Source organism: Gopherus evgoodei, chromosome 10 (assembly GCF_007399415.2).
Source record: "Gopherus evgoodei ecotype Sinaloan lineage chromosome 10, rGopEvg1_v1.p, whole genome shotgun sequence".
Lineage (NCBI taxonomy): Eukaryota > Metazoa > Chordata > Testudines > Testudinidae > Gopherus > Gopherus evgoodei.
Genome location: NC_044331.1, coordinates 3208266 through 3224038, shown reverse-complemented (window position 1 = coordinate 3224038; position 15773 = coordinate 3208266). Strand labels below are relative to the sequence as shown.

Below are 15773 nucleotides of genomic sequence, written 5' to 3'. Positions count from 1 at the left end.
AACAAACAAAAAAAAGGTTGTAAAGCCTTTTCGCACTTGTACGAGAGTATTCTAGCCAGTACATCGATACTCAGACTGAGGGGCATGACCCGGACCAGCAAGTGGCTCTTTAACGTGTCCCCTGCAGCTATATTGTGTCATCTGCTACAAAACACCATGGATTTAAATATTAACCAATCAGGATGCTTTTGTTTTAATTATTTATATGTATGTCATACAGTTTAAATAGCACTAGATAGTTCTATAGCAAATGAAACTGACTTCCCATGACTGTGGCTCGTTTGGGTAATGTTGATCACTAATTTGGTTCCTGAAACCCTGATGTCTGTGTATCGCTGAGCTAGCCCAAGGGCCCAGACTTCCCCCATGGAACAGAACCACTGTTATGAGCTTTGCATATAGCAAGGAAGAGCCACCGTTCCCCCAAAGTCCCCCACAAAACAGTGACATTTCTAGTGTCCAGATTCATTGCAACTCTACCCATTTCCTAAAACAAACAGGCCAATTCAGCTCTGGTTAAGTGCTGTCTCCACCACGGCAGCACATGGGGAACCTGGCTTGGGGGTGGGTTACGGATCTGTTTTTTTGCTAACTCTGTTTAGTGACAGAAAGGAGAACATACTACTTCTTACTGGAAGTGTCACACCCCTGGGGGTAACTCCTGGCAGGCTGTATCTCTGCAGCTTGTCAAGCAGCTCTGCTGACAAGGCAGGAGTTACCACCCGATAAGAAGAGTGCAGAAGAGAGGAAAACCCAGCCAGGTGGGTAGATGGGGGCAGGGAGCCAAGCAGAAGCCCTTGGGTGTTTGCCTTGCTCGCTGTGACACTCCAGGTAACTGCCCCTGTTTGGAGAGGACGTTGCTGCCAGCGGCCTGCAGTTTGTTTTCCTTGGCTCCCTGTAGACAGACACCTCCCACCCCTCCCACTCAGGGCTCCCACCTGCCATTGCAACACCAAGTCGCAGAGTTCAGAGGCCCCTTTGCCAGCCTTGATGCAGGCTCTGCAGCCGAGTGGCCTGAACTCGCCGGTGCCACACCCTGAGCAAGGTCAGCTCACAAGGCAGGCGGGTCAGACAGTGCAAGCCGCGTCCCCGAGCCCTGCCTGACACCCGCCCCTGCAGGGAGCCACTTGGCTTTGGCAGCATCCCCTCTCCCCCAAGAGCAGCACAGGGGGAAAGGAAGGACCTCAGCTGCTGCCCAACTAACCCCGCAGCTCTCTCCCCGCCAGAGCTATGGCTCAGCCTGCGGACGCAGAGGAGCCATTCGCACACAGGATGAAAGATGTTTCAAGCTCACTTAGCTTTATGGAACATGAAGCATTACTCACCACTCAGTGCCTGCAGGCATAAGGCTGGGGGCTCAGCAGCCAAGCAGGGGCAGGCCTGGCCATCCAGGAAGCATCACTTTCCCCGTTCCCCCCCTGAGCAGCAGGGTGCTGGAGGCGCTGCCACCAGAGGGACTGGTGCTTGGATGGGAGCAGGCGGGCACAGCATGGCCTGCACGGGCTGCTCTGAGAGTCACTCCAAGAGGGAGTGTGCAATCCGGCTTCTCCAGCCACAGCGCCAAATCAGGACCCTGGCACTCTCCTGCCCAGGGGAGCGAGGGGGGACACCGTGTTCCCATGGTAAGTCGCAGCACCGGGGGCAGAGCAGCCTCCCTGGCACCTCTACATCCCCTCCCACGGAGGCATCAGTCGCAGCCAGAGCCAGTGCAAAAGGGGGCAGCGATATGCACCAGGGGTAGGCCTGGCAAGGCTCACTTCCCCCCTAATTAAGGGCAGGCGGGGCAAACTATGCCCAAGCCATAACTCAGTCCTGGGCATGCTCCTCCTTTGCTCAGGCCTTGTGTAGCTCCCATCAATACACGGTAATTGTGTCCATCTGTGAGAGGGACCCTCTCCCCCTGTCCTGTTGCAGATGGGGGAAGGTGGAAATGGAGTGAGATTTTACCTGCAGAACACTGGTTTGGGGTGGGGGGAACAAAGGGCCTGTGCACGCTACAGCAATGGGCTAGTAATTAGTTTGTTACAGTCCTGAGCCGCGTCCTCACAGAACAAACATGTCTCATGGCCACACCTCTCAAGCCGCTGGTGGGGGCACTCTGGGCAGCAGTCCCATCACGCATCAACAGGCAACAGAGACAGGGGATGTGCACACAGTGCTGCACCAAGAGCTCTCGGGCACAGCCCAGCAGGAGGAAACAGGATGGGCCAACCCACAGGCTGGGTCAGGGTGCTGTCACCCAGCCAGAGAGCATTACCACACACCAGCCTGGGCTACTAGCAAGAGTGACCCAGGATTCACCGACAGGGTTACTGACCATACCACATGTGGCTGCACCTCAGCACCTGGACACAATTCAGAGGCTACAGCGGACGCATGTTTCTCTGCTCTTTCTTGTTCTGTGTTTGGAAAGTCAAGAACCCCACCTGTCCAGGCAGGTGCCATTCCAGGGGTGGGAACAGTTAGCTCCTTTTTGGCTGGAAGAAGCTAAACAAAAACATGGCCGGGGGATGTGGAGGGGGAAGAAATTTTCCCACTTCCTGAATTTCTGTTTAAAATATCAGGCGGCTTCGAGGGAGAGGAGGTGGAACCCCAGGGAGAGCTTGGCTGAGGATTTTCCCTCTGTTTTATTTTAACGTGCCCCAAGCGGACTTTTGCAAGTGCCTGTGAGAAGGACACAAGCTGCCTGAGCTTGGATCCTCAGCAGAGGCCTGGTGCTGGAGAGCACTGCCTTGCATCAGCAACACGCTGTATCTATAAACTCTTCCTCCGGGGCAGGTGAATACTAGCCCTGGTAAAAGGGCTGGGTGATTGTGGAGAAGCATTCAAGCCTTTGGATGCTTATCCAAATCCCTTTGAAGCTACCACTTCCTCAGCCCAATACCCCCCCTTGACCCTCCCTGCTACAGCAGAAAAGCCACAATTCCTTGGTTTGACATCTTGCACCCAACTGAGGCAGAACCCACTGCAAGGCCTAATCGGAGCAGGCTTCTGCTGAGGCCTGTTCCAGCCGAGCTTCCCGGAATGGCTCAGCGCACAGAGACAGTCAGGTCCGATGGATCTGGACACCAGGTACCCAATGAAAGAGGGACGTGAATATTCATGTATACCTGAAGACAGGGGCAGAGAGAGGGTGTCCATCTCTTACCCTTGCAGGAGGTCCCAGTTTCAGTATGGAGAACAGCCACAGACTTGGGCCTCTCTCAGAAGCAGATCCCAGGTGCAGTTGAATGAAAAGCCTAATGCATCTGATGGGTACCATTTTGAGATGGAGAGGGACAGCTGTGGGGACCTCTCCATTGCATGTTACACACCCAGGGACCCATAGGCCAGTGCTGGAAATGATGAAGTTGCAGGGCTAACTTCTGCTCTCTGCTGCTAGGCAAAGAACTGGAGAAACTCCTCTGAAGTCAGTGGCTTGCTTTGAGTTTACGCTGGTCCATGGACTACATGACGTAAGAAAACGTGAGAAATTTGGCTTACGCCAACAGCAGCTGGGGCACTCCTAGTTGTGCAGTTCTGAGCTCAGCTCTGCTAGGGGCCCGGGAACAATGGGGTTGTTTTATTCATGCACTGCATTGTCCATTCACACAGGGGAAATTACAGGGGTCTGGCTGCAGTCTGAATTGCCTGCTTCCCTCACCCGTATTTATTTGGGCCATTTTAAGCACGCAAGTTATTTACTCTGAGGCAGTAATTCCTTGAAAGGAACCATTAGAGCCTGTTGTGTCAACAGCGAAAGTATGTGGAGGGATAGTGGCTGCCGAAAGGGAAGAGAGTCAGGACCCTTTGCAGCCCTAAGTATCAGAGCTTGTTGCAAATACTCTCCTTCAGGGCTCCAGAATTCACTGAGGGCAGAGTTACATGCTGGTTTAGCCTGCCCAGACGCTGCCTGCAGGGAACCCACAGAGCCATAGATACCTGTTACAGCCTTCTATGGGGTGCAACATGCCCCCCACCCCGTCCGAGCCCAGCTCTGCTAAGCACGACCTCACCCTGCAGTCAGGACTGGAGTCCCTGCTTTTTCACAAGCGCTAGGACAGATGTTCTGCTGACCCAGTGCACAAGGGCAAGAAGACACTTGGGCCAGGACTGCAGGAAAGCTCCTCGAACCCTGTCTTGCTTGCATCTGCGCCGCCTCCCCCAGAAACCCAGAGAGTTGAATTGTTAGGCCCTGATCCCACCACATGTTGACCACGGTCGGCTCCCCCAGAGGCCAGCAGGAGGTGAGAGCTCAGCACATGACCCTTCGGAAAGCCCCGCGCTGACTAACCCTCTCTCCCTACCCCACGCATTTCTGAGGAAGTGCCGTTTCCCCCCCTTTCACCTTGGTCATTTCCCATAAAGATGATCCATCTTAAGGAGTCTCCGAAACTAGTGACATGCCAACATGTGCAGCTTAGCCCGTCTAGGCCACCGTACAGAATTAGCATGGAGCGGAGGCAAGGACCCACGGACAGACGCATCTTTCAACAGCTGCAAGAGGCCCAGGGCTCAGTGGAAATGGGGAAGCCCACAGGCAATGCAGAGCGAATGGGCAGGATGGGGGACAGGGGAAGCATGACTGTGTGGGTGCCCTGGTGCACTTGATGGGTTTCTCCACAGAGAGCTTTCAGTTTCTAGCACTCTCAACAGGGCACATTTCACAAAGGGAGAAATCCCCACACGGGATGCAACTTCCCGAACAGGGCTGTGATTTGAAAGCTTGCACTATTTATAGCTTCAGAGTGAAGTGTATGTTTGAAACATGGCCTATTCCAGAAACATCGCTTCTCAGCCATGCAAGAGGCCAATCTGTTCCTCCAAAAGTAGTTTCACTCTCAAAGTTCACACCTGCCTATGTGCTTTGGTAGTGGATAGGGGACGGGAAAGGGTGTGGGGATTACAGGTGGCTTGATCCTACACCCACTGACACCAATGGAAATACTTTCCCTGACTTCAGTGGCATCAGCTTTAAAGGGGATAGGCTTGAACCCTGGCTGCAAGAGACACAAAGCTGCACATCTGCATTTTATAGTCCTTGGCCCCGTCTGCTGCTGGCAAGAGGACGGAGTGGAGAGGACAATGCTTTGCAGACAGGAAAGTAACTTCCCCCTCCGCCTCCCATGAGATAAAAGCAGGCAGCAGTTTATGCGGTGGTTGCGATCGGTCACGCTGCCCATGATGTTAGCCAAAACCAACTCATCGCAATGGGAACCCAAGACCAGACACCTTCGGAATCACCACCTGTGGAAATGGGAGGGATGCGTTCTGTCACCGAGCACAGCCTCCTGCCTCTGCAGCATGGCTCCTGGCTGGGCATTCACTAGGGTTTGGTCCAGTTGAGTCGGAGATGTGCTGAGCACCCTCACCACTTCCTTCAGCAGATTATCCCACTGACTAGCAGGTCTTAGCATCATCCTATTATTCTTAGCTACACCCTCTTGAATCATTGCTTTGCTTGCAGAAATCCGGACTCCCTATGCCGGCCCCCTCTCAGCATATTTAACTCCACCATTTTGGCTTATGAGGGACTGACAGACAAAGATGAACGATAACTGGCTACCAAAACCAACGAAGCTCTTTAAACTCAACCCTTCACATGCCCTCCATTCCCCACAAACCCAGCTCCTCTTGAGCATGGCCCGTTTGTGGGGAGTATTGCGGGCCGGGGGGTTAGCGTGAAGGACTCACCTATAAGGATGACTTAAGTGAATCCATAGGTGCTAACTTCCTCTCTATCAGGGGGTGCTCACCCCCCCCCCAGGCCTCACTCACACTCTACCACTTTCCCCAAGGCCACTCCCTCCCCGCCCCTGCCCAGAGCATGCCCACCCCTGCTCCGCCTCCTGCTTGCCACAGAACAGCTTGGCTGTAGTGGGCGCGAAGAAGTTAATCAGCAGGGCTTCTGGTGTAACGGGGAGGGGGAGGCGCTGGGGAGAGGGGGAGCTTGGCTGCTGGTGGGTGCTAAGCACTTGTTAATTTTTTTCCCCGTGGGTGCTCCAAGGCTGGAACACCCATGGAGTCAGTGCCTGTCAGTGTCTCTAGTTGGGATTATTTGTACAGGTATGGCTACACTTGCAGCCATACAGTGCTCCCACAGCAGCACTTTGAGTTAGAGTGTGGTCGCAGCGCCAGCGCTGGGAGAGCGCTCTCCCAGTGCTGCAGGTACTCCACCCTCCCCTGTGTTTTTTCACACCCCTGAGCGAGAAAGTTGCAGCGCTGTAAAGTGCCAGTGTAGCTAAGGCCTGCCTCTATCTGACTTCGGGTTGTGGGTAGCACCCATCTCTGTAGTATCTAGGAACTTCGTGAGATGACATTTTCTTGTATTATTTATAAGTTTCAACTTCCTTGCAGAGAGATTAAGCACAACACAGCCGACTACTGACAAAAGAGGGGAACACATTTCTAATGGGCTCTCCATCTGAATGTGTTTTATGTTTCTCTGTTATACTAGCAAGGAGATTTTCTTCTCTTCTTTTTTTAAATACTTGCTGATAAATGTAGTAGACAAGAGAATAAGATGTGGGGGTTTTCTCCTGTTTAATTTGAAATGGTCCCCAAAGCTTCTCTGCTTTGGGGAAAAAAGGGCTGTTTTTAAAAAATGCTCTTAAAAGCAAGTTTGAAGAGTTACTCCCTGCCCTCATGGCTGGCATGAGACGCCATGTAAAAATCTATCTCCCAACAAACACAGCAGCAAATACAGCAATGAGTATCTGACTGTGCGTGCTGAGGTTAGCCATTCAGTGATCCTACCCAAGCTTTGAAATTAGCACCTTAGGCGCAAGTGGAGGGCACAGGGCAGGAGACATCACACCTTTGCCTTCAGCGATAGTACAGCAGTGCTGGTGTGCATTAGCAGGGCTGGGGCTGAGATGGTGACTGTGGCTTTCACTACACTGTGAAGTGTGCAACGCTGCAGCGTGTGCATCACATGGCCTGTACCCCAGACAGGGAGGCTAGAAAAGAATGGCTGGAATGACCATCACTGCAGTAAGATGGGCATTGGGAACAGAGATGTCTTCCAAACCCAATGGTAAACACCAGCACAGAGTAATTAAGAAGGTAAAACAAGAGGCCTCTCTTGTGTACTGGGCCTTCACCCTAGGGAAAGGTTGCTGATTTTATCCCTGGTGACTATTAGCACCTAGGCTGAAAACTTCCAAAAGCAGAAGTTTGGAATTTAGCATGGCTGCTGGAGCTCATACTTCTCTCACTTAAATCCTAATCCTAAACAAAAAAGTTTTCTGGAGACGCACAGACACAAAGATGTTTTCCTTCTGGGGTCTTAACAAATATGGTTAAGATATGAGGAGGTTACAATTTACTCCCTTGTAAATTGTATGTAGAGTGTTTTTAATTGGATTATGTACATCATGCTTCATGCCTTTGTTAACCGATTTAATGGTTCACCACTTAAGTTCACCACTTGCGTTACATTTAGTAAAGTAGTCTAATCATTTCCAGAGTTAGAACCAAATCGAGGGCTCAATTTCACAGAAGCCTGGAGCAGGAGAACTGTAAGACAATGACCTAGATGCATAAAATTAACAGTTCCTGACCTCAGAAGGGGGGCAGGGGGGAGGAGAAAGAGGTTTTAATGATCTGCTGCATCTTCATACTTGTCAATTTTATTTACAACATCTGAACTAAAATGATGATTCCTTCGCTAGCTTATAAAGACAAGTTCCAGATGTTTATAAATCAAGTCCTACTTGCATACTATAGCAAACCTGTTTCCCCATAAATAATTTCTTTAAAGCGCCTGTCAAGTTTAGGAGGCATCAAATTTGGTATCTCCTCCCCCTTTCCTTCTATCTGTTGGCACAGGCCATGTTACTTTCTAGGTATGGGGTTTTATGTACACACATGCGCATGCGCACACACACTCGCTCTCCCCCAAAAAAGTCAGCACAAGCAACCCTGCCCCACACAAACAGCCCTACAGCAATAAGCTGGGTGTATGCACACAATGGAGAGACAGGAAGTTTGCTGAAGACGCCAACTCTCAGCTTCCGTGTTTCTGAAGGAGCTCTGAGGTGGCGAATGACACACTAGCTGGCTCCTTTCGATGGCTGAGCAGTTCGAGACCCTTGTCCCAGGGACTCTAGAGCAGGGACCTATCAAGGGAAGGGCTGGCTTCCCCCCACTAGGCAGGGCCCCACATTAGAAAGGCCAGGGTGCCTTTTTCAAACAGCCTTTCACACTTGGACTGCCCGTTGTCCCACAGAACCCCTCCCCTTCCCACCCCAAGTCCTCAAAGTGTCACGGTCAGCACCCTGGAGAGGCAGGCTCTCGTTCCTTCCAAAGCAGCAGGATTGCTCTGCGGCTTGCTATTCATGGACATGAAAATGCAGTGGGAATTACACGAGCCAGTCGGCCCCTCAGAGATTGGGGTGATCCCCTTCCCCCTCTGCAACGCCTCCTTAGCCAGAGGTCACTACCAAGCAGATCTGCCATATCGCAGCATGTATCCACTAAGCCATTGGGGGCGGGCCACGCACTGCATTAATGCCGAACCCTCTCCCCTCTCGCACGATCAAAGCTCATGGTGATCTCTTGCTGTTTCTCTGACAGCAGCCACTTTTGGATTCCTTCCTTGACAAGATAAAAACGCTTGACTGGATTAGCTTTTATCCTTTGCAAGCGTGCAGTCAAGCATGGCTCCCAAGCTAACGCACTGTGTGACTGCCCATAATTCCTGCCTTGTGAAAATGTGTCAGGCAAAATCATTAAATGGCTGCCTGCTTAACGATGGGACGACAGTTGCATTCACTCTGATCCGAGGAAGCAATTACCTAGGAAATAGGGGGTCACAGGCCCCACTCATTTACCTTAATTGAATTCCAATATCTGCCTCCAGCTGCCTTGACCTGCCATGTAGCCTCCTAAACACTACTTAAAAGCAGCTAATCAAAGCCAACGTCTCCATTTTCACACTTACGCTATTGAGCCCCAGGACCACCCTGCGCACCGGCCAGAGAGCAGAGCAAGAGAGCACGGCCTCAGCGCACTGGCACCAGAAATGCCGAGAACAGAGAGTCAGCAGCAAGGTAGATGACACAGCAGGCTCATCTCTTTAAAAGTCATCTTAAAACCCTAATTCCAGAAGAGCTGTAATGAGGAAAGTTTGCAAACGATATGGCAAATCGCCTGCACTGCTTTCTGTGCCATCGGCAGTCAAGGCACAAACACCACTGCAAAACATTAAAAACCACTTGAGAACTAGACACCCATGCCAAACAAACAAGGCACATTCTTGAGTCTATCAAAGTGTTTCCATGTGTCCCTGCACATGTAATTCAAACTTGGCCCTTGCAAGAAGTAACATCAAGGAGTCCGAGCCAAAGCTTTGATCTACCTTAGAGATTTTTGGGGCCAAATACCCAGTTAAAACCATCAATCCAGACTCTGTTTTGAGAGCCACTGTTTTCCTGGGGGGACACACCAATTACTGAGAGTCCCACGTTGACAACAGTTCACAGGACAACGATGAGGCTATTACCAGGGAAGAGGAGCCAGGTTTGCCTCTGCTCCATTAAGAGTAATGGAAAGAACTGAGTGCTGGCAGAATGAAAGTGACAGTAGTTTGGTGGAAGTTTATTCTTTGAAAATCAGACTTCTAACTGACCTCAGGGATGTGTGCGTCTAGCTCCAATAGACACAAGGGCTCTGTCTACAGATGGGAGTGGAATAGTAGTACTCAACGACTGCATATTCTGTTGGGATTTTGAGTAAATACCTGAAGTACATCAAATGTAAGGCCTACTTTGAGGCCCGATTAAGCAGAACAATTGGCAACAGTAATTCTATCACTGCTAGAAACAATTAAAACCATTGCAGTGTTCAACTTTTGGGATCTTAGTGATAAGCACCCGTAACATTTACACGAGTAACTTAATGCATGGAACACCAAGTCAATCATATTTACGGCACATTTCACATAAACAATACAACAGAGACATACCTGATCTCAGGTGGCCAGAAGAAGGGCTAACACATCCAGACCAATTAAAAGAACAAAAAACAATCAAGAACAGCCCCAAATCTCAGAAAGGTTTAGCTAGTTTCCTATATTGTGCTCAAATAGATTTTTTTTTTTTTTTTTTTTTACAAAAATTTTGCATTTTGACTGATCTCAGTGACTTGATCTGTAGCAGCAACATTATCACCAACTGCTAAAAGGAGAAATCAGTCCCTTTCCCCATGGCTGATGAGGCTTTGAAAGAACAGTACAAAGTGAAGCTCTAAGAAAAGATGTTTTCATCATATTGGCAGCACCTCGCACCGTTAAAACCCATCTCTAAAGTCAGTTACAACACTTAGAGGCTAGAGAGGACACTCATTCTTCTTTGCACTGGAGGAGTGCTCAAAGACCTCATTCAGGATCGGGGCCTCACTGCGCTGGGCTACAGAGACATAGTCCCTGCCCTGAATCAGTTTTCTGATTCCAACACCTACTTGATCAAACTGGGAATTTCAATTAGTAATGTGCAGCCCTCTGGCAGTGACTAAGATTCAGAGAAACGTTCCTGATTGTCAGTATATTTGCAAGCTGCCATTCTTCAAAGCCAGCTAAGTGCAGGGTTGTCTCTGGTCATGGTAAATGATAGGAATAAAAGGGATATACACACGGTGAGAGGCAGATTTGGAAGTCCACGTACCCCGATGATAGCATTCAGCTCTGTCATTGTCACTTGCTTGGCACGCTCAACAGCCTGGGCAACCTGCTGTTGGTGCTAAGGGAACAAAATTTCAAAGGCACATTAGAATAAGGAATGTTTTCAAACAGGGACTGTAAAGAAAGATCAAAGAAAGCCTGGACAGCCAAGTCAGGGGGCAAAGGCATCAGCAAGCTGCCACCATTTTACTTGGTGAATTTGCTCATGAAAATGAGGAGCTAAGGACCAATTGGATTCAGCTCCCTCTGAAATCAACAGAAAAGACTCTCTGGTTCCACTGGGAGTTGCATTGGCCCAAAAAGCTTTGAGCAGCACACAACAGAGCTGCACACTACGCAAGTTTCCTTTTACTGCTCTGACAATGCACATGCATTGTCTGTCGTGTCTGCATCCATGGCTTCTGTTAAACAGAGGCAGACAGTCATGCCACATTGTTATTATGCATATTGCAAAACTGTTAAACCCAGTCCGAGACCTTTTTCACTTGTGCCATGAGTCAGAATTTGAACCTGAGTCTAAAGACTTGTAGCACGAGTGGGTCACATCTAGCATAACCACCCCTTGACCCAAGATGACTTTCCAAATTATTCATCAATATCAGCACTACGTGAACAGCAGACAGTCAAACAACAACAATTCACATCCATTCTCTTACCTCTTGTGACAGAAAAGGCATGATTTGAGCTAGAATTGTGTTCAATCTTTTAGCAATCTCGGTCTAAAAAAAGGAAAAGAAAAGACGACTGCATTTAGTTTAGTCAAAAATCACCTTGTGTGGATGTCAGAAACATTAAAGCATTTAGAAACAATCAAAGCAACACTTTTCTTGGAATAAAAAAAAATTCATCTCCAAAACCAACCAACCATTTTCCCCCTTTCCATAGATCACGTCACATAATAAGGAACGAATTTTAAAGAGGCATCAAGAACACACAACTATACCTTCTCTAAATCCTTCATGCCAGGTGCATGGAGGAAATAAATGATATATTGAATTCCTTTCCCTGACAAGAGCTAAAATATGCAAAACAACATTGGGATAAACTGAACCAGTTTCATGTCTGTCTGTATTTTTTACCACGATGGTGTCAAGAAAAAATAATCTAAATGGTTAAAATACTGATGTTATCCAAATTAGCAAGGGAGCATGTGAAAAAATATTAGCCTAACGTGTCAGTTTCATATCAATCTCCCTGCAGCTGCTGCAAGGACATTGTGGTTACTCTGGCAGATCACTTAAATGACAGCAACATCCACCAGTTTATGGAACCCAGTCACACATACACTTAAATAAGCTAGAATGTAAAGTAGCACAAAGACCAACTTGGTTTTATTCACACTTTAGCAATTAAGCCTCATCCCAGCATGCAGTTGTGATCCTTGTCCATTTATCTAGGCATCTAACAAAGCATCTAATCACCATGGCATTTCTCAACTCATCTGTTCACTTTAGGTTATAACTTTATTTGAAAGGGAACTTTAAAAGATCACTGTTGCATTCAGATAGCTTATTACAATTCCAAAGTGGAGGTGGCTTTGAGCTATGCTGATAAATCTTCAGAATTATGTTTAGATTAACATTTCTGCAGTTTTTGAAGAAATTTGCTTACAACAGTTCATGTCTTTCAAAGGTAAAATGAATTCTGCATTCTCAGCTCAGATCTTCATATGACAGCTTGTTGAGATCACATTGCATTCACGTTACTTATTTCCAAGTTTTATGGGCTCTCTTTAATTAAAGAAAAGCTTCACATTCAAACCCTGCACAGATAGTCAATGGCGAATCGTAGGTAGTGCTGTGAACAACCAAAATTTTACTCTGATCTCAACTTTCATCCCATAATTTTTTTAAAGTCATTCTAGTTAATTCTGCAGCACTTACATCACATTAAAAACTTTAACCCGAAACCATTTGCACCTGTCAGCTGACCACATAACTCAGAAGTTTAATAATAATGTTCTCCACTGTCAAATTGTGGTTTTTGCAACATCTCTGTTGAGTAAAATGTTTTAGATTAAGTGAAAACTTAGATTTCATATGAGTCAGCAGTTCATATTTTAAACTTAAATATTATAGACCTGACGTCACTAAAATCCCTGCACACCACTCTATCATTGAAAGAGGACCTTAAAGTGAGAGTGAATGTAATGTACATCTACATCTGGCAGTGTGAATGGGCCTTAAGCACTGAGGGTATGGCTACATTTGGAATTTCGGAGCGCTGCCGCGACAGCGCTTTGAAGTGTGAGTGTAGTCAGAGCGGCAGCGCTGGGAGAGAGCTCTCCCAGCGCTGCATGTAAACCACATCCCTTACGGGTGTAGCGTGCAGCGCTGGGAGCCGCGCTCCCAGCGCTGCTGCCCTGATTACACTGACACTTTACAGCGCTGCATCTTGCAGCGCTCAGGGGGGTGTTTTTTCACACCCCAGTTGCAGCGCTGTAAAGTGTGAGTGTAGCCAAGGCCTGAGTCTTGGAATAGCTGAGAAGTAGGCTGTAGACTTCTAAGTTTAAGACACAGATAGACTTTCAGCTATCCAGAAAGAAGAAATCCTAGCTATAGGGCAGTTCAATGCCAAGTGAATCAGTTATGGAACAGAAAGTAGATCAAATGTTGCATTAGCTTTCCCAAGTTACATGCCTGTACCAAGAACAGCTTCTGAGTCTCACTCTTAGGGCCCTGGTGCGCAGGAGAAACAAGAGACTACTTAACTACCACCAGACCTTGTGTGATCATAAGGCTGCACGGAAGAAACGACGAAGTCCTATATCAAAATAGCTGCAGAGTCACATTAAAGGTGTTTCAAGAAAGTGGGTTTTGCCACAAAAGCTTCAGTCCAGTGGAAAAAGCTACGAGAAAAATTTTCAAAACAATCTAACTTCCATTTTTCAATAGCAACTCAGACACTTGGTACCCTAGCTCTTAATGAAAAACCAATGGGACTTCATCCTTTTTTAAATTTGTACTTATGAGCAACATTCCAGTCGTAGGGATTTGTGGCGTGCCAGTCAAGCGCTCGCGTACTAAGAGGAGGATCACAGTATAAATGCCTAGGCAGAGGATCACCCAAGTATTGAGGCACTGAAAATACATCAGCATTAGACCCACCCACCAGGCACGTGGCCTCTCTGAAACAGTGGGGAAGAGCCCGTGCTCTGCCCCAGCCACAGCAAAGCCCTGAGGAAGAGTCGTCGTCTCTGTTCCCTGGTTCACTCACCCAACTTTTATACCATGCACAGCTGAAGGCCTGCGCTGTAGGCACCATCCTGTCTGTCGACTGGATGGGATTCCATTCACAGGAGGGTGACGGACATGAGGTGGCTTTTCCTGATCCGGCTGCCCACCCCTGCAGCAAGCCCAGCCCCTGCTGGCCAAGGGAGCTTACAGTAATGCAAACTGATGTCGGTCAGTCACATATTATACTAAAGACATTAGCATTCAAACTCAAAGGGGGCATGAGAGTTCTCCAAATAACTGCTCTTTTTAAGATTGCAAGGGGGAGGGGGGGAAGCCCTGTATTCCAAGGGTTAATATCAGCAGCCTTACCCATTAAGACAGCTGTTAAAACAGCTTCTGATCCAACTTAAACACAGTCTGAACATCAGTAAGAATTCAAAAAATACAGCTTCAACAATGGAGGTTGGTCGAAAGCACACTGGAACACGATCAAACATTTAAAGATTCCTTTTGATAATTCAGAGCCGCTTGTTATCAATGAAACAGAAATGATTAATTAAGTCAACCTGCATCTCCCCCTCCCCGCCAGCCTCTCCTCAGCAAGCTGCTCCTTTAGCAACAAGACGGCCAGAAAAAACGTCCCGTTAGAAAAGCAACATGAAGGCAAACAGGAATCTGTTTTCCAGAAAACTCACCATCCCCCCGAAACTGCACAGACTCAGCCCAGGTACCTTCCACCTAGTAAAGGCTTCTCTAGAGCACTCAGCCATGTAGTATCTAAGCACGTAAAATAGCAGTTTAAGAACATAAAAACTGCTAGAGTGGATCAGGCCAATAGTCCATCTAGCCCCAGTATCCAGTCTCCAACAGTGCCCAGTACCAGAGCTTCTGGAGGAGTACATGGAACAGGGCAATTTTGGAGAGATCCACCAGTTTTCCCCTGCCGGCTCCTGGCAGTCACTCCAAGGGTGACCCCAAGCATGGGGCTACATCCCTGACCATCTTGGCGAACAGCCATGGATGGACCTGCTTATCTAGCTCTTTTAAACCCAGTTATACTTTGTGCCATCCTAACATCCCAAGGGATGGAGTTCCACAGGTTAGTTGTGCCTTCTATGCAGAAACACTTCCTCTTGTTTGTATTAAACCTGCTGCTTATTCATTGCATCGGGTGAGCCCTGGTTCCTGTATTGTGGGAAGGAGTAAATAACACTTGTCTATTCTTTGTCCACACCATTCGTGATTTTATAGGCCTTTATCATATCATCCCTTAATCATCTTTTCTAAAAAGACTAGGGCTGGTCAGTTTAGTCTCTCCTCCTGCGGAAACTGTTCCATGCCCTTGCTCATTTTTGCTGCCCTTCTCTGAACCTTTTCCAATTCCACTATATCCTTTTTATGACTGGGCAAGCAGAAATTGGCACAGTATCCTACCCCTTTCCTAATAGCGCCTAACATTTTATTAGCCTTTTTGATTGCTGCTGTGCACTGGGCTGAAGTTTTCAGAGAACTACCAAGGATGACACCAAGAGTTTTGTCTTGAGTGATAACAGCTACTTTAGACCCAATACAGTTGGGATTATGTTCTCCATTGTATATCACTTTGCACTCAACACTGAATTTCATCTACCATATTCTTGCCCAGTCACCCAGTTTTGTGAGATCCCTTTGTAAGTCTTCACAATCAGCTTTGGACTTTACTATCTTGAGTAATTTTGTATCATCTGCAAACTTTGCCACTTCACCGTTCATTCCCTTTACCAGATCATTAAGGAATATGTTGAACACCACAGGTCTCAGCACAGATCTTTAAGGGACCTTGTTTACCTCTTTCCATTGTGAAAACTGACCATTTATTCCCACCCTTTGTTTCCTATCTTTTAACAAGTCACTGATCCATGACAGGACCTTCCCTCTTATCCCATGACTTCTTACTT

At 47.8% G+C, this 15773-nt stretch overlaps 1 protein-coding gene across 8 annotated transcripts in view; it reads right to left on the bottom strand.

Annotated features, from left to right (window-relative positions):
* The window catches only part of TLE3 (TLE family member 3, transcriptional corepressor), a 48010-nt gene that overhangs the window by 19598 nt on the left and 12639 nt on the right, over positions 1-15773 (bottom strand). For 4 of the 8 annotated variants that reach the window (XM_030577178.1, XM_030577180.1, XM_030577179.1 and 1 more), the window contains exons 5-6: positions 11317-11379; positions 10614-10718 (exon numbers count right to left, since the gene is read on the bottom strand). In XM_030577178.1, coding sequence (XP_030433038.1) covers positions 10614-10718; positions 11317-11379 — 168 coding nt within the window. The remainder of the gene's footprint in view (positions 1-10613; positions 10719-11316; positions 11380-15773) is intronic. The other 4 variants (XM_030577181.1, XM_030577183.1, XM_030577182.1 and 1 more) reach the window with 1 other exon arrangement.